General features: G+C 40.3%; 1 protein-coding gene across 20 annotated transcripts in view; it reads left to right on the plus strand.

Moving 5' to 3' along the window:
• The window catches only part of WNK2 (WNK lysine deficient protein kinase 2), a 172,678-nt gene that overhangs the window by 142,146 nt on the left and 7,587 nt on the right, over positions 1 to 22,945 (plus strand). For 8 of the 20 annotated variants that reach the window (XM_073351578.2, XM_073351582.2, XM_073351581.2 and 5 more), the window contains 3 exons: positions 6,288 to 6,332; positions 7,695 to 7,954; positions 19,480 to 21,711. The exons of 1 other annotated variant lie outside the window; for it this stretch is intronic. In XM_073351578.2, coding sequence (XP_073207679.1) covers positions 6,288 to 6,332; positions 7,695 to 7,954; positions 19,480 to 19,830 — 656 coding nt within the window. In that variant the 3' untranslated portion in view covers positions 19,831 to 21,711. Of the gene's footprint in view, positions 1 to 6,287; positions 6,333 to 7,694; positions 7,955 to 19,479; positions 21,712 to 22,661; positions 22,724 to 22,945 lie in introns of those variants that run through there. 11 more of the 20 variants (XR_012159824.2, XM_073351585.2, XM_073351586.2 and 8 more) reach the window with 7 other exon arrangements.

The raw sequence follows: 22,945 nt of genomic DNA on the forward strand, positions 1-22,945 counted from the left end.
ATTTTCTAAGTAAACAATATTTTTCAAATAGATTTTTTTTTTCATTTATTTTGGGATCCCCGGAACTCCACTCATCCAAGCTGGTGAAAAGTGATGTTTACCCCTCAGCCTATGGTATGCAAGGTTTTAAAGATCATTGATGATCCAAAATGCTCTGAATAGAGGGACTTTTATCCTAAGAACCTGAGGAATTCTCTGTATACTGATTTTTTTCCATCCATCAGAAGTGTAATGGACATGGCTGTAGCCTTAGCTGCACAAATAATTCCCAGAAATGGTTTAATTCCTCTATCACAGATTTACTATTCAATATGCTGCAAAAATAGTGGGGAGAATTTCTACCTCAACCAAAGAAAAAACAATCTTGTTTTTAATTTTTTGGGGCATATGGCAGCCAATGGTTCAAGTTGATAGAGAAAACATGTCAGTACTTAATTATTTTAAGTTTTCCCAATGCCTAAATAATGAATTTCTTGGGTGGATGAACCTTCTCTTTCTCAGTCCACATGGTCTCTTCTGTGTCTCGTTTGAATGAAGTGTATTGAGATGAGCCGTACTACCCCATCTCCAAATGGTACTCGGTCAGCGCAGAGTTCCAAACACTTAGCACAAATACATCCATCCAGAACCATTCCAATTCAGAAAATAGACCTTTATTTTTAAATTTTTTAATTTAAGAGATTGCTGTGCACTCAATTCAAGGAGAGGAAAGGATGTTTCTCTAGTGGCTCCATCTAGATGGAGCTGCATCTAGTCCTTATTCCCATGACAATGTAGCATTTGTAGGGACCCAGGTTTCTGAAGGTCCCGACAGGGAGTTGAAAGACTGGGACTCTCAAGGAAACCGCCACCTCTTGGTCTAAAATACACTTTCAAGTCTTTCAGTTTGAGTTGGTCCAGTAGACAAATTTCAAAAGTTTGGACCAAATTCAAAATGTGCTATTGTATGCATCTCTGTTGTATGCTTGTGGAAGTGTAGTGAGATCAGAATCTGTCCCTTGGAGTGGAAACAATTTTGCTGCAGCTTTTGGGTGTAAATCTTACAGTTCAGACTCCATCTTTTTTTAAACAAAAGTAACCTCAAGCCAGGATTCCATTGATATTCAGAAGCAATCTTTAGTGTAAATATATAACCCCTTTAATCAATTTCCTAGAATACCTTTTGGTTTTAGCGTTTACTGACAAGAATGGACATGTATGTCAGGAAAATACTGTAAGTACTCTGGCATATTTAACTCTTAAACATTTTCCCTCCAGGTTAGAAATTGGTACATTGACCCTTGCCTGTTAGTGCTTAGGTGTAAAACACTTACAAGATTCCCACTCTTCACTCATAATTGCTAACTAGTTTAGTAACATGGATGGTCTGCGTATAAGAAAACATTATTTCAGCTGGAGAAAGAAGTTGTGTTAAGGATTAGAAAGGAATATACTTAGCAACTGTACTTCATAAAATGGCTAATGTTAACTGAGTTCATGCTTTGTGGTTTATTAAAGCATTTATGTATCACTGCCAGTATATAGCATACCTTCGTTGTGAGGCAGCAAATTGTTAATACTAAAAAGAAAAGTCACATGTTAAGAATTTATATTTTTATAGCACTATTTAAAATTTGTCATAATCAGGACTCTTTAAAATAACTGTGGCCCATCCCAGTAGACAAAGTAACCACAGAAGGTCAAAAGGAATTTCCATCTTACTTCACCAGGCAGACAGCTAATTGAGAGTCCTGTTCTGCAAGGCTCTGAGTGCTTGTTGCACAATATTGGACACCCACACCCACCCTCCCATTGACTTAATTAAGAGTCTGGAGCTCTAAGCACCTTGCAGGATCACACCCTCTGAGTGTATTTATGATATAAACATTAGGCAGGTTGGGAGTCTGTACAAATATATGTTAAGTCTCCCTTGGAATTCTTGAGTTTGAAACCAGAAGAACAATGAAGTGAACATAAATGTTTCCCATCTGCAATTAATGTATAGCCACATTAAAATATCAAGTAGCATCAGATACAACATATCCTAAATTATGAAGCATCTTGTTCGGATGATACTTCACCATGTTTTTATGAACCTTCAACCCACAAAAGTGACAAAAAAACTTTCCTCAAAGTTGCAGGAACTTAGGCCTCATCTACAAAGGAATGTTGCACCAGTTGCACTTAAAATTTTGGTTTTTTTACTCACTGCTAGCTGGTGGAAACCCCTGTGTGAGCAGTCTGATTTCCATTTGAGTGATTTATTTCAATTTAGCTTATACCTCTTCCCAGTCAATTTAAGCTGAGTGCAGAAAAAGCCACTCTTATACTGAAATAAGGTTCCAGACAGCGGTTTGAAAAAGGTTTGATTAAATTATTTTAAAGTGACACCTTAGATTACGTCTGTGCAACTTTCTTCTACAAACAAGCCCTTGTGCAGAGGCTTGTTCTGTGGATTCAATTAGCTGAGCATTCGTCACTGCTGTGTCTATGCTAAGAGCTTGTCAACAGTACCGGCCGGATCGACGGGCAGCGATCGATCCAGCTGGGGTCGATTTATGGTGTCCAGTATAGACGCAATAAATCGACCACCGATCACTCTAGCATCGACTCTGGTACTCCACCTCAGTGAGAAGTGCAAGGAGAATAGATGGGAGACGCTACACACCACAGTGAAGACACCGCGGTAAGTAGATCTAAGTACGTCGACGTAGCTGAAGTTGTATAACTTAGATCAATCTCCCCACATAGTGTAGACCAGCACTTAGAGTTGTTCCTACTTCTTATACTTCAGATCTACAAATTCAGCCCCCAATCCTGCAATTTACATCTGGATGGAGATCTGTACTTTCACAGAGCCCTATTGGAGTTAGTGGGGTTCTGTGCAGGCATAGCAGTCTGCTTCCATAATGTAAATTGCTAGATCAAGGCCGATTAGAATGTAACTCCCTGTCTTTCCTATTTAACGATAGACCATGATATTTCAAGACAATTGACCAATACGGCCAAATGGCCACTTTATTTTCGGTACCTTCGTTTTTGGATCTCTAATTTCAGCAGAAACTTGGGTCAGATTTTCAGAAATGCCAAGAATCCATAACTTCAGTCGAGGCCAGAAGCAGTTCTGGGAGCTCAACAGTTCTGAAAATCGGGCACCACGTGTCTCAACTGGGGCACCCAAAATCAAGGGCGGCTTTTGAAAATTGTGGCTAATTATTTCCCCCTCCCTTTTCCCCTCCTCCATTGTTTACATGACCCCAAAGCCTGAACACTTCCACAGTGTCCTTCCCAGACAGCTTTTTGATCTGTTAACTTTGTTCGGTGTGGGATCTTTCTTTGCATTTCTAGTAGAATGGGATGTTTTTGGCATAATCAGTGTTGGAGCAATTCCAGAATTATTGTTAACCTCTGCTCCCTCTGCTGGTTATATATAGTCTTGGAAGGATTCGATTTTTATCGGTAAATGTCAGTTCATGTCGATTTTCACCGTACATATGCAAACCGATGAGAAAATATTTCCATCAATGTTGATCAAAATTTACAGATAGGCAAAGTAAGAAAAATGCTGCTTTTAAACTGATTAGAGTTTGGTTTAAGGCTATCGGTTTTGTTTATTTTGACATACGATGTTGACACATTCCGTTTTAATGGTTATAAAGCTTTAACTTTTTGAATCTCAACATCTACTTTCATTAAATAGTCAGACCATACTTCCCACTGCTGCGAAAATTTAAATTGATGAAAATATAAAAAATGCTTCAAAATAACCATTGACATTATCTGTCAAATTATTTTTTAAAAAATCCAATTCTGCCAAGCCTATTTATGTACCACGAGAATCAGACATTCAGTGAAAGATCTTGCATGGACTTTGGGAAGGGTTTTCAAAAGTGCCATTGGAGTGTGTGCTCTTAAATTTGGCACTTCAATGAATTCCTCCCAAAACGTTTTTTCTCAAGTGTCTATATAGCAATGAATTAAATACTTGAGCATCTGGTGGAAAATGGTCCAACAGTTTATAAAAATTTGAGAAGTTTAATTTTTTTTTTTAAAGTTTACAAGCTTCTTGGTAACTGTTGATGAACGAGTAGGACAGTAGACTTTGTGGGTCTTTGTGGAAAATATGGTAGCTGCCTAATTTCTTAGTGATGATCTCTAAAATCTGAGGGACTCCCTTCCACTTTACTGTTACCACCCTGAGGCAGGTCAGACTTCATATCTTAATTACTTGCATCCTGTTCCTCGCTTTCCATCTCCTACACTCCTTTGTTTCAGAAGTGATTAACAAAATAAATGCAAATTGGGTTTACCTTTATAAATGAAGTGCCTGAATTTAAGTTCAACAGCTGTAGCTATTACCTGAAGGCATTTTAAAAATAAACATTTCAGACTCTTTCACTGCTCTGCTTCAGGGGTTATCTCAGTCAAGGTAATGTTTCCTGTCTTCCAAGCAATGTTCTGCAGAGGTATTGTTTGAAAAAGTAAGCCCTATTTTTGGTGATTCACTTTCCTAATGTTTTTGTTTAATAGGCTCCTTTCTTATAGACCCTTACGTGGCTGAGTAACTTTACACACTAATGGTACCATTGAACTCAGTAAGCCTACTCACCTGCCTAGCCACTTATATACTGAAGTGCTTACAGCTTTGGGGCCCTAGTTGACACGGTGCATATGTTTGTGTATTTGTTTTGCAGGGTGTTTTTAAACATAGTGATCTGAGCGTGTGCAGTAATCTGCTGCCTGCTTTTATATTTTCCAGGCACTAACACAAAAGGTCTTTTCACTGTGTGTGTTAGCTGATGGAGCCAAATGCTCTTATTTGCATTCTACAGTATTGCAAGAGAGTTAGCAAAATGACCACCTAATTTTAGTCCCACTGAGACATTTGTAATAAGGGCTGTGACTGTAGGGTGGAGAAAGGCAGGGTAAGGTATGTCGGAGGTATTGAAGAGCAAAAGAACAAAAATCCATTAAATGCAACCCAAACTCTGTTTCAGTTATTATTGTGTGTGCTTGTATCTGCCTTTTAAGTGTAAAGAGCTGAGTACTAAAATACTGGGATTTCCTTACTTACAAATCAAGCATGACACTACCTCAGAAATGTCCTTCTCTTTGTTTACAGGGTGAACAGCATCACTCAGCTGTGTGTAGAAAATAAAAATAATCTCTTTCAGATCCCTTTTTCTCTTGTGCCACCCATGCCAAAAGAGTTTGTCTCTTTCTTTTTCCTCTCGTTCTAGTTCTGAATTGTCTCCCTTCTCTCTGCTTCTGAGACTCATTCAGAGTCCCCATTAAACTTGGAACCAAGACCCCTGAGCTTAACCCTGGCTCTCTTCCATAGTACTATAGTGTGTTGGTGCCATGCTGCTAGGCAGGGGAACCCACACTGTCTTGGGTTCTGCTGTGCCCTCTGATTTGCTCATATGTTGAAGTGCGCCTAGACAGCAGATTATTACCTGCCCCTGCCCAGATATGCACCCCCTGGGATACCATCATTAGGCTTTCTTCTCACCGAAGTCCAAAATATCTTTCAGAAAATTTGATGCTCCTATAGGGAATGATGGTCCTGCCTGGCAAGACCTTACACTCAGACAGTGGTCTGGACGCCTGGCATCGTAAGAGCATATATTCTGCTGAACTTGTAAAAATAATGATGGAGAATGTAACAATAAGGCAATACTGAAAAATACATAGTATGGTTAAAAATGAGACCTCTGCTATTGTGCTGGACTGTTTGTGCACCTTGAAAAGACATGAAAGGGAAACTAGTTTGTGGCTTTTTTTAATTTGGAATTTTGCATTTAGACGCAAATCCTATTACAGAAGCAGTTAAAAAACTGGCCTCAGACCTGCAGAACAATGTATCTTTTTGGACTAGTAAAACAAGACTTTTGGGGTTGTTTTACAGTTAGTCTTTGCAGCCAGACTAGCTTTACTTGCTACTGAAATCATTTTTGGCATCCTGTCATGAACTGAATTAACATCATTCCCTGCATAAATAGAGTAGGAATCAAAAAAAGCCCTATTTGGAAGCCAAGGTGATTTTTTTAAAAAATCTTCAAGTTTATTGAATCTTGTTCTTGGCACACAGTTATGTCCTTTAAAGCTTTTGTATGGTTGCACATTAATGTAGGTTTGGGCTGCCCAGTTATTTAGATTTCCTTTACTCACCTGAACTGCTGACTTTCTGTCTGCTCCTCCTTGCATAATGACTACTTTTTGATTGCCTAAAGTACAGAAGCTTGTCCATCAGACTTGTGTTTAGCCTTGCCTAACTCTGTGTGTCTTTGTATTGTTCTACCTTATAGGGTCCACCCTGAAACGACTATGTCTAGGCAAAGATCACAGTAGTCGTAACTATCCCATTTTTGTTTCTCAGTATTTCTTTCATAGCATGGGATGTTTTATTTATTTTTGACTAAAATATAGTTTGTTTACTTAAAAGCAGCTGTTGTACCTTTGCTGACATTAAATTAGGCTGCATATGAATTGTGAGCCGGTATCTCTTGAGTCACAGTGCATGTCTCGTGACGCTTTGGGACACGTGCATGCTGCAAGATAATTGTGGGGTATTTTCTGTGTGAGATATGTGAGAGAGAACGGAGTAAAGTGCTTGTGTCTAATCTTCTATGTACAGTTTTTATAAAACTGCCATTTTGCTGCTGGCTGAACCTATAGCTTGATGCTACCTCATTCCTGTTGAGATGCATGAAATATGGAACGCTATTTGAAGAGCTTTATCCTCAAAATACATAGCTTCTCACTGGTCCCTTTCCCAAAAGAATGAGAGCAGGAGTCACATAGAAGCCGCACCAGAGGGTGAATGCATGATCCTTTAAAGGAGGGTGCGGGTATTTTATGTGACTAGAGGAACATTAGTAGGTTAATCCCAATGCACTTTATGGGCTGGAAAATTCATGTTAGCAGAAAAAGACGACTCTGTGTTGATGTTTATAAATAAATCCTTTCACTCCAATTCGCTGAACTTTTTGCTTGAAGAGATGGTCTTTGCTTAAAATTATATTTTGAATATATCCAAGTGCATTTGTTAAAACTGTTTCACTTAATGTTTTCCCTGGAAATTGAAATCCGCACCTTTCGTCACTTCACGTTCAGTGCTAATTTTGGCATAGTACTAAATTGCCAGGAAGTGGAGCTCCAGCACAGACATGGGACAGATATTTCCATAACTGTGTGTGAGAGAGAAAGAGAGAGTGAATGCTTCTGTAGCCTTTGAGGCATCACCAACTCAACAGTGTCCTCTCTTAACCCTGGAAACCTACATTATACTTTCTAAGCTTATTTTTCTTGGATGAACTTGCATAAATATTAACAAAAGTGCATATCATCTATGCATTTCATTTTGATCTAGTAAAATCCTGATTCACAAAAGCTAATAGTAGCTACATCAAATTGTATTCCAATGGTAATGATCTGTGGAGATGCTTTTATAAGTGGTGTTACATCAACACTACTAAATAACTTCATCTGGGGGAAGGTACTGCTGTGGCATAGATGATGCACAATAACATAACTATCAATGTGAGTACAGGGACCATTTTTTGAAGCAAAGATGTTCTTTAGAAAGGGATGAGGACATTAAAGGACAAAAAAACTAACTTTTGAGCCATAGTGCGGGAGCAACGTCAATCAAGCAGCAAAGTGGTGCGCTAACGATGACGTGGCTGACCTTTTCTTTGTGTGTGACTTTCTAGGATCGTCTACAAACAGTCTTGTAATGTGTCCTGAGCCTCTACCACCACCAGCTCTGCAGGTCCAGGTGCAAGCGAACAACAGTAACAACAAGAAAGGAACATTCACAGATGATCTTCACAAACTGGTGGATCAGTGGACAAGCAAAACTGTTGGCGCAGCACAGTCAAAACCTTCTTTAAACCAACTAAAGCAGAACCAAAAAAGGCAAGACATGGAGCCAAAGGCTAATCCCATGCAGGCACAGAATGAGACGTGTGGAGTAAGTGGCGCTCCTTGAAGAACATACATTTTGCCATGTATCTGACAGCCATTGCAGAACTCATATGAGGAGGAGGACATAAATTTAAAATATACTGCAATGTCCATTTCACTTCACTAAGTACTAAAATAGCTTATGTTTTTTGGTCTTCTGGAGTTAATTTTGGTAACCTATGGGCCAATATATATTTTTAAAATTAAGAACTGCTAATTAATAGTTGATAAACAGCAACACACTGGCTGGTGATCCATAGATTGCTTGACTTAAACAAGGTTTTACTTTTGCTAAAATCCCTCTCCTTTTTTAATGTTAATCTTCCTCATATAGAATGGTTGCTGGACTAGTGGCTTGGTGGTGGTATGTTGCGAGCTCTCATTCTGTCAGACGCTTTGTGAATACTCTGTCTTGAGGAGGAGATGGGTGTCGAGTGGGTAGTTAGCTTGCCCTTGGTGGCTGAGCAGTGCCATACTACAGACACTTTTAAATCGTCACTCAGATGACCCCGAATACAGTGAGGCGTGGAAGCACTAGCATCTCCTACCCGCTAATCCTCTGTTCAGTGGCACAGCTGAATAGCCTGAGGGGTGTGTGTGCATCTCTGTGCACGCGCACACGCTTGACTTCATGGCTCAGCTGATGGTGTTGAGAATAAGAGCTTATGCTACATCCCTGCAGGCACAAAAATGAAGGAGAGAGACAAACAATGAATCCCAGTTACAGCTCACATACGCCCCACAATTCTTCCTGGCCTACAGTGTCTTCGTCTGGACTTAATGACTCCCTGCCCAGTTGTTTTTTGCCTGGTTTCATTTTTCAGGAGGCTGAAAATTGAGTCTAGAAGAAATAAAATAGCAATAAAGATGAGGGAGGAAAAAAACACTGTGGCAATTGTACAGTGATCTTTTCCAATCGAAAGAACTAAATGTTCATGGAGAAACGTTACTTTTTTTAACAGAAACAAAACTCCAAGCAAACAAACAATAAATAAACCCTAGAAAAACCCTATTTTTAAAAACCTGTGCATTGCAGTCGTGGTGGGGGATTCACCCCCATTGAGCTAGGTGCTGTCCAAACACATGCTTAGGAGTTTGCTGACTTCCCTTCCTGGCACAAAGTGAAAATGTGTGTCACTGCAACATGACGGCAGATTTGATGGGGAAAACAAACGTACAGCACAGTGAAACTGTTTAAAACATAATTTTTCTGTTGAGTGGCCAGAGCTTAACAAGAAGGGGGGAGGGTCCTACCCCCTCTCTACAAAATGCTGATGCAGTTTTGCTGCCCAGATACATAATAAATGAGCACATTGTTTCACAACAATACCCATGTCTGTCTGTAGATCCTGTCAGTTATTGCAAGCGACCCGTACTTTTGCTTGGTCAGTTCTTGGATGGGAGATCCCCCCAGAGGTGCTTCAGGAAGTGATTTGGGGGATCCAGTAGTTGTCATTCTGCCCGTTCTACTCCACGACAGGGGTTTTGCAGTTGGAAAGCTGCCTTTGCTGAGACTTCGGCACAAGTTAGAGCTGTCAGTCCAGGTGTCCTGCTCAAGCTCCAGTTTGGGTAATGATAGTGTGTTTTGCCTAACTCGCTTTAAAATGGCCATTGAGCAGTTGTCTTTATTGCCTATCCTAAGCTGTTCGGTGATGTGTGCACTGCTTAAGAGCTCCCATATTCCATCTGGGGTGTGGCAGAATATTGGTGGGGGAGAGATGGAGGGAAATATTCCACATATAGTCTGCAGAGTGTTTGGGGATATATTTCATCCTAAAGTAAGGTTATTGTCCAAGGAAGAAACAGAGATGGTGGAGTTTTTCGAAGAAATGACTTACAAGGAAAGGTTAAAATCCAAACACCCGGGGCCCCGTATGCCGCTGTACTGATCTACAGGAGCTGTAAAAGCCCCACTGCTGTTGACCAGGGAGATTTCCCCAGTGCGAGCAGCCCTATGTGCTCAGCCTGGCCAGGCCCACGCTGGAGGCAGGACCAGGGCAGGTGGCAACTCCCCACAGCACAACAGGGATTTTTGGATGTTGCACCTGCAGAGCAGGCCACAGGCAGCCCTGGGACACTGTCATTAACTAGAGCATCTTTTGATCGTTCTGATTTACATTGGAGTCCACTGATGTCACAGTAGTAAGTGGGAGCAGGAAGCTGATTACACTTCTGTGTATGGCACTGGGGAGTCCAGTACTGGAATAGTGTGTCCAGTCCTGCTGTCAGTATTTTTAAAAAGATGCTGGGAAATTGGAGAGAATGCAGAAAAGAGCCAAAAAATTGAGGGCTGGTGGAGAAAATGTCTTATAGGAAAGATTTAAAAACTCAATCTGTTTAGCTTGCCAAAAAGAAGATTGAGAGTTGACTTGATTACAGTGGCTAAGTACCTTCACAGGGAGAAAATATAAAGTGCTAAATGGATCTTTAACCTAGCAGAGAAGTATAACAAGAACTGCGGGCGGGGAGTTCAATCCAGATAAATTCTTATTAGAAGGAGGCTCATGTTTTGAAGAGAGAGGGTTATTAACCATTGGAACAAACTCCCAGGGGAAAGGATGTGGATTCCCCATCTCTTGATGTCCTCCATTCAAGACTGAATGCCTTTCTTGCTTTAGTCAAACACAAGTCATTTGGCTCAATGCATGGATAAATGGGTGAAATTCCCTAGCCTGTGGTATACAGGAGATTGACTAGATGATCCAATGGCCCCTTCTCGCTTTAAAATATATAACTCTGTATCAAATCTCTTACAGAAAAAAAAAAGAGGACCCCCCCTCCAAAAAAAAAAGCCAGCATGGCTAAACAGAGTAAAAGAGGCTGTTGGAAGCAAAAATACATCTTTTAAAAATTGGAAGTCAAATCCTACAAAGGAAAATAGAAAGGAGCATAAACTCTGGCAAGTCAAGTATAAAAGTGCAGTTAGGCAGGCCAAAAAAGAATTTGACGAGCAACTAGCAAAAGACTCCAAAACTAACCATAAAAAAATTAAGTACATCAGAAGCAGAAACCCTTCCAAAAATCAGTGGGGCCACTGGACAATCGAGGTACTAAAGGAGCACTCAAGGAAGACCTGGCCATTGCGGAGAAGATAGATGAATTCTGTGCATCAGTCTTCAATGCAGAGGACATCAGTGAGACTCCCACACCTGAGCTATTCTTTTTAGGTGACAGATCTGAGGAATGGTCCCAGATTGAAGTGTCTGTAGAGGAGGTTTGGGAATAAATTGATAAACAGTAATAAGTCACCAGGACCAGCTGGTATTCACCCAAGAGTTCTAAAGAACTCAAATATGAAATTGCAGAACTACTAGCTGTGGTATGTAACCTATCACTTAAATCAGCCTCAGTACCAGATGACTGGAGGATAGCTCATGTGACACCAATTTTTTAAAAAAGGTTCCTGAGGGGATTCTGGCAATTACAGGCCAGTAAACATAACTTCATTACCAGACAAATTGGTTGAAACTATAATGAAGAACAGAATTATAAGAGACACAGATGAATACGATTAGTCGGAAGAGTCAAAACAGCATTTGTAAAGGGAAATCTTGTCTTAACAATCTATTAAAATTCTCTTAGGGGGTCAACGAACACATGGACAACGGTGATACAGTGGATATAGTGTACCTGGACTTTCAGAAAGCCTTTGACAAGGCTCCTCAACAAAGACTATTTAGTAAACTAAGCAGTCCTAGAATAAGGGGGAAGGTCCTCTAATAGATCCATAACTGTTTAAAAGTAGGAAACAAAGAGGAGGAGTAAATGGTCAGTTTTCACATTGAAGAGAGGTATATAGCGGCCCCCCCAAGGATCTGTACTGGGACCAGCACTGTTCAACATATTCATAAATGATCTTGAAAAAGATGTAAATGAACAGTGAGGTGGCAAAGTTTGCAGATGATACAAAATTACTCAAGATATCAGACTGAAGAGCTACAAAAGGATCTCACAAAACTGGGTGATTGGGCAACAAAATGGCAGATGAAATTCAGTGTTGATAAATGCAAAGTAATGCACATTGGAAAACATCGATCCCAACTATACATAAAAATGATGAGGTCTAAATTAGCTGTTACCACTCAAGAAAGAGATCTTGGAGTCATTGTGGATAGTTCTCTGAAAACATCTGTTTAATGTGCAGCGGCAGTCCAAAACACTAACAGAATGTTAGGAAACAATAGGAAACAGATAAGAGAAAATATCATAATGCTACAATATAAAACCATGGTACGCCCACACCTTGAATACTGCGTGCAGTTCTGGCCATCTCATCTCAAAAAAGATATATTAGAAACCGAAAAAGTAAACAGAAGGACACCTGAGCTAAACAAAAATGATTAAGGATATGAAACAACTTCCATATGAGGAGAGATTAAAAAAACTGGGACTGTTCTGCTTGGAAAAGAGATGACTAAGGGGAGGATAGGATAGAGGTCTATAAAATCATGAATAGTGTGGACAAAATTAATAAGGAAGTGGTGTTTTCTCCTTCACATAGCACAAGATCCAGGGGTCACACAATGAACTTGATAGGCAGCAGGTTTAAAACAAGCAAAAGGAAGTACTTCACACAATGCACAGTCAACCTATGGAACTCGTTGAAGGGGATGTTGTGAAGGCCAAAAATATAACTGGGTTGAAAAAAGAATTAGATACGTTTATTGAGGACAGGTCCATCACTGGCCATTAGCCAAGATGGTCAGAGGTGCAACCCCATTACAGGGGTGTCCCTAACCCTCTGACCACCTGATGCTGGGACTGGACAACAGGGTGGATCTCTTGATAATTGCCTGTTCATTCCCTCTGAAGCATCTGGCACTTGCCACAGTCAGAGACAGGATACTGGGCTAGATGGGCTATTGGTCTGACCCAGTAGGGCCGTTTTTAGGTTCTAAAAACATCTGTGGCAGCATCTACCACCAGAGGCAGTCTAGGTTTTTGGTTTTTTGTTTTGTTTGTTTGTTTTTTTAACTGGGCAAAGCAATCGTGACGTAACATTGGGACAAACTTGCATTGGCAGAGGATAGACTAGATGAGCTGGAAAGTCCCTTCCATCCAAATCTGTACATCTTCATTGTGCCTGTTTTCTACTCAGAACCTCCATTAATATTAATAGGAGTTGCACACATGAACCTAGAGCTCAGTATGAACATACGATCTGCTTCTCCCTCAGCCTATAACATGGTCAGCAAACTTTGTGTATTTTTTCTGAAAGAACATTTCTGTTTCCCTTAAGGTCCTTTTATTGCCATAGGCAAATTGTTTGCTGTGTGAGTACAAGATATTACAGGTAACTTTTTAAAATGAGAGCTGCTTTTTTAAGGGGAAGGCAACTAACAGCTCTTTGAAATGTTGGTGGATGTGCTTGACCAATTTCATACAGACGTATCGTGTTTTTCTCATTCTTAATTTCCCCCTGTCCATAGTTGGAAGCATAGTAGGCAATACATGAGACTGGGCTCGCAAAGGAGGACTTTAACTTTCCCTTCCAAGGGGAAAAAGGAACAGCTTTCTGTTTTGTTCCTATTGAAATGAGAATTCCTACAGTGAACCACACCATGTTGCCTAGCAGTCTGAGTATGAAATATAGTCACTACCCTTTACCTTTTTTTAAAAAATACCTTCCAATTTTCAGTAGTGTTATGGAACACTCAAACACCGGTCGAATGTCTTCATCTGAGCTTTCATGTGACTTACTCCCTTTCAGACAGGAAATATGCATGAAAACTGATCATCCAACAGTATATGTAGAAATGTAAAGGGAGATAATTTGTAGGTATTGATGTCAAACCACCTAATAAAATTTTCACAACTGCTAATCCATGCTGGACAAGGACTGAAATAACCAACTCTTGTAGGTAGTTGTGGGCACCACAAAAACACAGGAATGCGGCAAGTGATATAAAAACTGCCTTATGTATAAAGTGCATTGAATGTTCTTTGGATAAACATATCACCTGAAGATGACAGGGAACCAAGGGATTCACTAACTAGGGGCTTTCCTTCCTGCTACTACATGAGCTCTAAATGCTTATAAAAGAAATAACCATAAAGGAAAGCTGTGAGCAGAAAAAAATGTTTGAGTCGGTGATGTGATTGCTCTATAAAAGGCACATCCTCTTTTCTGTCACCGGCATGTGATGTCTTAAAGCCTGTCCGTTACCAAAACTTTATACATCTGTGTGAGCTTTATTTTAGCTAGTTGACTGTCTAGGAAGCAAGAACTTTGAAGTAGGCGTAGGGGCAAGGACAAGGAAGGGAGATTGTCAGCACTTGTTTTGCTGTGTTCCATATTGGTTGGCTTGGAAGAACAATGGAACTATGATGAAATTTTGTGCTTGAGCAGAATCCACTACTCACTATCTTCCGCCGTCTGTCAGACTGGCTTTCCCTACATCTCGCTTGTCTAGATGCCAAGTAAGTGGGCATTGACAGGATCATCTGATGCCAGTTCTCAATTGTTTCATACCCCTTGGTATTTTGACCTCTTGTCCGATGACGGGAGGAAAGAGAAGTCTGTGCGTGAAGTGACATCCCAGTTCTACTTTTTCTTAGCCACCAGCACTAGCCATATTCTGTTTGGTGGTGGTGATCCTAGATTATTACTGTTAGTAGTATTGTAGATATGACCAAGATCATACTCGCCCCACCAAGTTTGGTTGAAGTAAAAATCTTCTTGTGCTGCACTGTGAGAACTGACCAGACCTAATCTCTAGAAAATAGGATATATACACCAATTTATCACACACTAGGTGTGACTGGCACATTAGACCTAGCCTGGTAAGAAAAGACAGGCAAAAGAGGTGGAGCAGAAAAAAAGACAACTGTTTCCTACTTACCGCCACATGTCTCCATTTTGTTGTTTTACTGTTGTTTTGTGTGTTGACGTATTTGGTAAATTACTGTTTAGGAGTATACTGGGCACAGGAGAGGATAGCAGTGGAGAAGGAGGAGGATGACAGTAAAAGGCTAGCCAGAAGAGTAGTATCCTAAGGAAGGATCTGGTGCTCAGGAGTGTGACTGTTCTTCCGGATGTAAGGGGGAGTGTGAAAAAGCCACGGGAGAGACCTAGGGGTTCTGGGACAGGGGGTACTGATGATGGAGACCATGTATTTTGTGTTTGTATTACTACTTCAAGCCAGGGAGTGTGGTAGCACCCATAGTTCCCACACCACTGGAGAGACCAGAGGTTTATTAAGGTCAAAAGAGTTTGGAAGGCGTAGTACGCAAAGTGGGGGGTATGTGGAAGAAAAGGCTGAGATGTGGCAGGAGCGGAGCTGTACATAGCCTTGAGCTGTAGCTAGACAGGAAGGGATTGAAGAGATTAGAGCGGAGAGATGCTGGCAGAGTCGACACACCAGGGAAGGAAGATCTGTTTAGCTGTAGCATTTTGAGTGGATTGTAGTTGAGTGGTGGGGAAGGTGGAGAGAGGAGGAACTTCCATTTCTCCATTTGAGAGAACCAGGTCATGACATGTTCCAGCAGAATGGGTGGACTTTGGATGGAAGCCTGCATCTGTTTTTTCACTCTATTTTCTATAGCTTGGTTGCATTGGCCATGTGGTTTCTTAAGGTTTGTCCTATGTTCACTTCAGCTACTGCATGTCAGGTAGCTTTATATATCATATAGACATGTCATCTGTGTTGAGACTGTTTCCTAATATATAATTATGCATTGTTTGCATAGTTATGAATGTGGTTAAAGTAAGATAAGTACAGTGTATGTGATGGGAAAGGATTATCAAGGGAGGAAGAAAGAAAAATGACTTGCTCACCTCCTTCCCTCTCAATAATGTTTTATTTATAAAATGCTTTTTAGCATGTCTGAAAACTTCATTCAGGGCTTGTCTGCATGGGCCACTCAAAAATTAATCTGATCCAATTAAAGGTGTGAACTCAAAGTGAATTAGTTAAACTGCATTAAACCCCTGTGTGGACATTCTCGTTCGGAATTGAAGTGGCCTTAATTTGGTTTAGCATAATTCACTTCTTTCTTTGCCAGGGAAGTTATTTGTATCACATGTGACTTTAGATGCAATTTTTCAATGCATTTGGTGGAGCCATTCATTGTGAGAACTATGTGTTTGTTTATCTAGCATGGTTAAGCCCAGGCTAGCTTAATAAACAAAATGTCGAGAACAAAAAGCAGAAAGATACATAAAATGAAACCAATAGGGAAACACTGTGAATTATGTAAAGTCCATTCAGAATAGGATTAGCCGTGTGATTCTGTGCCACTTGTCATGGTATAGTGTATAAGAATCAGCTAGAAAGTAAAGACACAGCTCTACTTCTTCTTTCTCATCCCAGAGAACCTAGCTTTTTCGGAAACATTGTCAATGAGCTAGGAGACACAACTCCAAAATATTCTGCAAAGACTCTTCTGATTCTCACACACACACTCTCACACTTCTTAACCGAATGAATGAAACACAAGGTTCTGGTGTTTGTGCCATTTGCACCAGGACACCAGCATCTGATATTCCTACACCTCCCAAGACAACTTTAGTATAAAATATATGATCCACGCCAACCAAAAGTATTTCAAGGTGTGTTGCAAATGCTGGTATCAGGAAATGCTATTGCAATTAAAAAGACTCCCTATAGTTACACAGTGCCTTCTGTTTTAGCATCTCACACTGATCACTGATGAACAATGTGTATCCAGGAGTCATCAGGATACGGTAAAAACGAGCCTGCATTAGAACTTCCTTCCAAATGAGTAACTGGCGCTAATGGATGTAGCCAGCTTTGCTGACAATACATTAGCCAACAGAATAGGACATCTGGTCCAGCAAGTATCTAGTGATTTGAAAATGGCTCATTCTATCAGCATGGAGTTGACCATCTCAGGAGGTGAGGGAGAAAATAGTGACATAATTCAACCTCAGCTGCGAATCCAGCTCTGAAATTGACACTGGAACGATAAATTATGGGGTCCTCCACCTCTTATTTGGAACGGTTGGCGTCTGTTTACAGTTCACTGGGTGGCTTACCTGATAAAGCCCCAGCAGTGCCTTGCTATGTCTTGAGCCTGGCAAGATTCCTCACGTGTGCATCAGTTGGAATACCTGCCTTGTCCTCAGACAGATTTAATGAAATACCCAGCCGACCTTGAATACTGCTCTATCTTTCCTCATGACAGAACTATTCAAGCTGTTGGTCAGTATTTGGACAAGGATTTCAGATTTGGCCAGGTTTTGCCTTGAACTTCATGCACTAAGTGAGCACAGAGGATGACAGTCCATGGCTTCACTGAAACTAGAATCACATGCTCCACTCCACGGCACGGTTCTGAACACCCTGGCAGGGGTGCTGGTTGTGACATCACACTCAGAAGATGCTGAGAGATGCAAGAGTGCTAATGATCTGCTGAAAACATTTGAGGATTATTGATGAAGATGATGTCTTTCGAGGTACAGCTGGAGAATCACAAAAAGGTTGCTGAAAAATAGTTTGACAGTCAACCTCCTATACATGGAGAAAGAGGCAATGGCTGGAGTGCAGCCATAATTAATAAACCTGTTCATTTGATCATTTTCTGGCAGGATGCACTAAGCAGTAGAGAAGTCCTCGAAACATTAACATGAATCTGTCACAACTTTACAAGATACAGCCTGCATGTGTGGGGTTTATTTTTTTGAGAGCCGGATAATATTATGTCCACCTCTATGGGTATAATCTATAAGAAGCAGCTGTGCCCAAGAGTAGTAGATGTAGTTGAGAGAGAGCAAGAAACATACACACACCAAGGTAGAACCATACTTCTCAGCATCTAAAAAGAGCTGTATCACACAGCTGACAATAAGCATTTCTCCAAGTTCTGATTCTTACACATTCAGGTAAACAGAGGTAGCAAAACCATCTGCATTAGTGCCATTTAGTGACTTCCAGTAATGTGTTATAGTCTGTTGCTTGTTGGGGAAGTATTATCAATTGTAAATTGGAGTGAAGCATGTGCAAAGTAAATCTGTTGTTACTTAGATCAGTCTAGTTTGCTTGAAAACACCATTTTCTCAAAATATGGGCTTAAATAACATTTTATTTAAATCATCCTGTTGTCTAGGTATGTCCTCAGTTCATGTTGTTGCTTTTCAATTGGCTATATTCTGACTGCTATAAAATAAACCAATAGTTTTGACACAATTAACAATATAAAAGAATCAAAAAAGTTAAAAGAACCCTGGTTCATGCCATTATTTTTAGTGGGGGATTTTGCTGCATCACTGATTTTAAAACCTACCATTCAGGTGTCATGTATATTTTAATATATTGATAACACACAGACTCAAATTTCACTTGAGATAAAGTTAAGCAAAAAAAAAAAGCCATTAACTATTTCTGCACTGGTTACAAATCAGAGTTTTGTTTTGCAACTAGATGTTGCAACCCCAAAAGCAAAAAGTCACTTGGTGACATTACTGATACTTTTAAAATAAAATATAAAAAACTAACCCACCACGACACACACACCCTTATGTCTTTTTCATACTTGCTTTCTGTCCTTAAAAATTCCCCACTTGAGCCAATCTTTGCCATTTGACCTGTTCCATATTGAGATTTCCAAATTAAAAGAAACACTGGTATCTCTGTTTCAGGAATAGGTGCTGATTTGGTGCAAACACTGCAGGAAGTTGTATGAAATTAAAAACTAACCCAGTCCACAGGGAGACCAGATTGTCTTGCACCATAATCGTTACTGTGGTATTTGCTCTATTGTTAACCTTATAATTCCGAGAAAAGAAAGCCCTTTCTGTCACCCCACCATGCAAACTCCAAATACCGTTGTTTCAGTGAGCAATGAGGGTGAACTACTGAGGGCTAAACCCCCCTCCTTTGAAAAATTGTGCTGGGATTTTAAAAAACTGAGGAAGTTTAACATGAGATTAGGCTGCGGTTTTGTTTTTCTCGGGCAGGCATAAGTGCCAGCTGGAGTTGGGGGATCTTACAGATCACCTTTTACAAAAAATTGCTTTTGTGGCTTTCTGTGTTGAGTGCTCCCCCTGGTTTAGTGGCATACCCTGGCCTGCCTGCCCCTTTTAGGTTAGATAGTTGACACAGCTATTATGTATACAGGCATCTGCGTTTTTTCCCACATCAAAATTTATTTTTAATTTCCCAAACTGACCCTGTCCCTAGAGTTGGAGGGTGACTAGAACCCACTTGATTCTTGCATGGGCTGAGAGAGAGCAAAGTTTATTATTTCAGAGGCTTCTGGAAGAGTCTAATAGTGGAGAGGCCAAGGAACTTGATGCAAAGTTATTCTTTGCATTCCTTTCCCATTTTTGTCTCACACAGAGGGGGTTTCTGTTAGAAAGGGTCAGTGGAGTGTGGTGGTATGCACCCTGTCATTCAAAGCCTTTGCTACTTGAGGGAATGAGACTAACGTAAGAGCTGAATCACTTGCCACCGCTGAGCTGAAAATGACCAATTCTCCACAGCTTTTATAGTTCAGAAAATAAAACGCTTCATTGGTCAGTGAGGAGAAGATCAGCTTAATAGCTTTGCTTTTTTATTTGTCTTTCTATAGGTTAATTCAGTAAGAACAGGAGTGGGGAAAAAGTGCATTGTTCCAGTGTCTTATCCTATGTCAGCCGCATTAGCTCCTGGAGTTTCGCCAGCCATGCCAGTGCCTATGCCAGGTGCTACCCTTTCTGGCACAGTAACACCTTATGTGATGCCTCTTTGTCAATATGGAGGAGTTTTCCCTACGCCAGTTTATGGAGTACAGTGGTCAGGCACAACAGCACAACCTGGGATTGTAGGAGCTCAGAGTACTGCACAGTTTGCAGCTCTTGGCAAAACTGGCTTGCAGATGTTTCCAGTGTCACTGCAGCAGCCCGCTGTCAATCCACCTGGCCCTAACATGAAAATAACATAGCTTTCTTGCCTTTTGATAGATAATGATGATTTCAAAATTGGAATGCTGAGTGTTTTGAGCCTATAGATGCCATATGTGTTTGAAGAGGTATGGTTCTTCTGCTGGCACCCAGTTCAGGTCTAATAGCACACACAGCCATACAGTGCATCAAGCAATCACTGTGAAATGTTTTCACGAAAGATAGTTGGTTTGTTATGGCAATATTTGCTTAAATGTCCTTGCTAAAGACACTTTATTCTCTAGTGTTCCCGTGTTCTACACTTGCAGTCTTTAAAGTTAATATACTTGAATTGAAGGTTACAAAATTGTATTAACCCTTGCAGGAGTACAGTGCCTTGAATTTAAGCTTTTCAGTCCCAGCTGGAAAGAGATGTAAAAATATTTGAAAGGTGTATTTTATTTACAATCTGCTTGTGAGTTTAAATTTTTATTTTTTTTATTTGCGAAAATACTGAAGGTTTACAATTGAAGCTCTTGATTAGTTCCATTTTCTACTGTAAATGCTTTTATTTTAATTAGTGGGTTGAATTTAAATGTTTTAAGGCTTTTCAGAAGTTTGCAAGGTGAGATTGGTTTGACTGAGACACTGATCTAAATCCATTTGCATTTGTACAATGAGTAGTGAAATATATGCATTTTAAAATAGAAGCATTTACAAGAACAATGAAAGAACGTTGTACATAAGTATAGGGAATAGCTTTGGGCAGTGCATTTCCTTCTGTTATGCAGTTGTTGGTATATTTGTTGCAGATGACAACTTACTTTTGTTACAGGGAGCAGGCAGGCAAATGCTGCTTTCTTTTAGTTCAGCAGCAAATTGATTACATTTTGTTTCCCCCAACGGGCTTGTTTAATTCAGTTAAATTACAAATCCGTGCATGTTTCATCGATGAACAATCTAACTGAAATCTTGATTATAGGACAACCCATCTCCAGATTGCTATAAGAAGTATGTAAGTATCGTACTTGCGTGTACTCTCCCTTCAATTCTGTCAGCAGTGTTGGTTAAGAACAATATTTTTTGTCACTGAAGTGCTAACAGTACTTGCACTGAAATGGAATGAAATGTGAAGCTCTTATTTTTCTTTTTTCTTATGTGAACAGTGAATCCTTTGGTTTTGGGGGTTTGAACACGGTTTGTTTGAATTTTTTTTTTTTTCAATTTTAATTAAGTTTGCATTGTAGGTAGCAAAGACACCTCTCTTCTGTTTGACAGATGCTTTTTGTCCATTTTACTGTGCGTAGAATCTGCATCTTCACCTCTCAGTCAAAAGGCACAAGGTAACCACTAAAACTGATGTACTGATGCTAAGTTTCATTTTAACAGAACACACTAAGGGAAATCATTATGGGCACTGGTAACAAAACATTACATGGTCAGATTTGAAGGCATACTGTTCTAGATTTCTTTACTGCAATGACATTTTATATTACCTGCCAAAGGGTGGGGATGTCTTGTGCTGCCAAGCTGTGAATTATATAGTTCTGTTGTACTTTGAGCATTATAACTGTCTACATTATTTTGTTTGTACCCTTTAAATATATTATTCCATCGATTCAGTTAGAATTGAATTTTGTAGACCATGATGCAGAGTCTTCTGCCTGGGCAAAATACTTACTGTAGTAAGAGATTTCTGTTCTCTGTAACATGTATCTTTAATTAATTAATTTCTTTAGATTCATGTCTGTATGCTTCCTGAGCAAACATGGAAAATATGTTCTCACATCATTTCTCCTTCAGCTTGCACTGGATCTCACAGTTTGTTGCGATTGCCTGATGTATAGTCCACCCCTTGTATACTGACAAAGTCAGTGGCACTAAAATCCCCCAGAGATTGTATATATTAAAAAGAAGAAAAATAAACATTTTGTGCTTGAAAACTGTGTGACAAACTTAGTGTTTTCCTAAAACTTTGAAACAGATTGTTCTCTAACTGCACTAGACAGCTGTCCTCCACCTCCCTACCCAGGCCATCGGTTCCTTTCCTTGCTTTTAAGGTGCAAATGCTGCCTTTCCCAGGTCTTGGCTGCTGCCTGTAATTGCCACTGTCCCAGGGTATGTAGCAGTGGAAGTGAGACTGTGCTGAAAGAGTCTGCACAGCACACACCTCTTCAGTCATGTTAGCCATTTCTTGCCTCAATTTTTCTGGTGCTACGTTGCACATAGACTGGGAAGTAAACCCAACTGGATGTTCCAATTGGTTGTCTTAAGTGAACTGCAGCACTGCAGATGGCCATTAGGCTACCAGAGCTAGGCAGATGGTGGGAAGAGACACTTGAATTTGAGTGAATCTCCCCTGATGAAATACCAAGGCTCCCCTTGTAACTCAACCTGTGATCATGTAAATGTGACAATATACCGATAAAAATGAGCCCTGAAGTATTAACTGTGTGCACCATGCACACTCTTGCCAAACTCTCTCACTCAGACAGACTGCATTGCAGAGATGAGAGGAGGAGAGTAACTGTAGACCAGATGTTTGGTGCATCTATTTCAATTTTTCAACTGCCCTATGTACGTGAGCTGGGCAGACATTAGGTCCGAGACTCTCCTGAGTTCAATTTTTCTTAGTTTTAAAATATGGACAAGTTGCAGTGGAGGAGGTTTAGGTTGGATATTAGGAAAAACTTTTTCACTAGGAGGGTGGTGAAGCACTGGAATGCGTTACCTAGGGAGGTGGTAGAACCTCCTTCCTTAGAAGTTTTTAAGGTCAGGCTTGACAAAGCCCTGGCTGGGATGATTTAATTGGGGATTGGTCCTGCTTTGAGCAGGGGGTTGGACTAGATGACCTCCTGAGGTCCCTTCCAACCCTGATATTCTATGATTCTAGGGATTGGAGTTCTCTGGCTACCCTCAGTCTCTTCTTTCCAGACCCACAACACACAAGAGAGAGTGAGTAATTGCTGCATTAATATATGTATACAGTCATCTATTGTGTGTCCAAGAAGCGTCAGTAATACTGTGCTTATAAATAGTGTTGAATTTTGAAAAAAGAAGTGAATTTTGAGTGTGAGGCATACACAGCAGTATTGTTTCCTGAACGTACTCTTTACAATGGTGCTTTGAAAGTCATTTGTGATGTACATTTCTGAGCGACCGTTCTTAACTAGTGAG

This window comes from Lepidochelys kempii, chromosome 7, assembly GCF_965140285.1.
Source record: "Lepidochelys kempii isolate rLepKem1 chromosome 7, rLepKem1.hap1, whole genome shotgun sequence".
Lineage (NCBI taxonomy): Eukaryota > Metazoa > Chordata > Testudines > Cheloniidae > Lepidochelys > Lepidochelys kempii.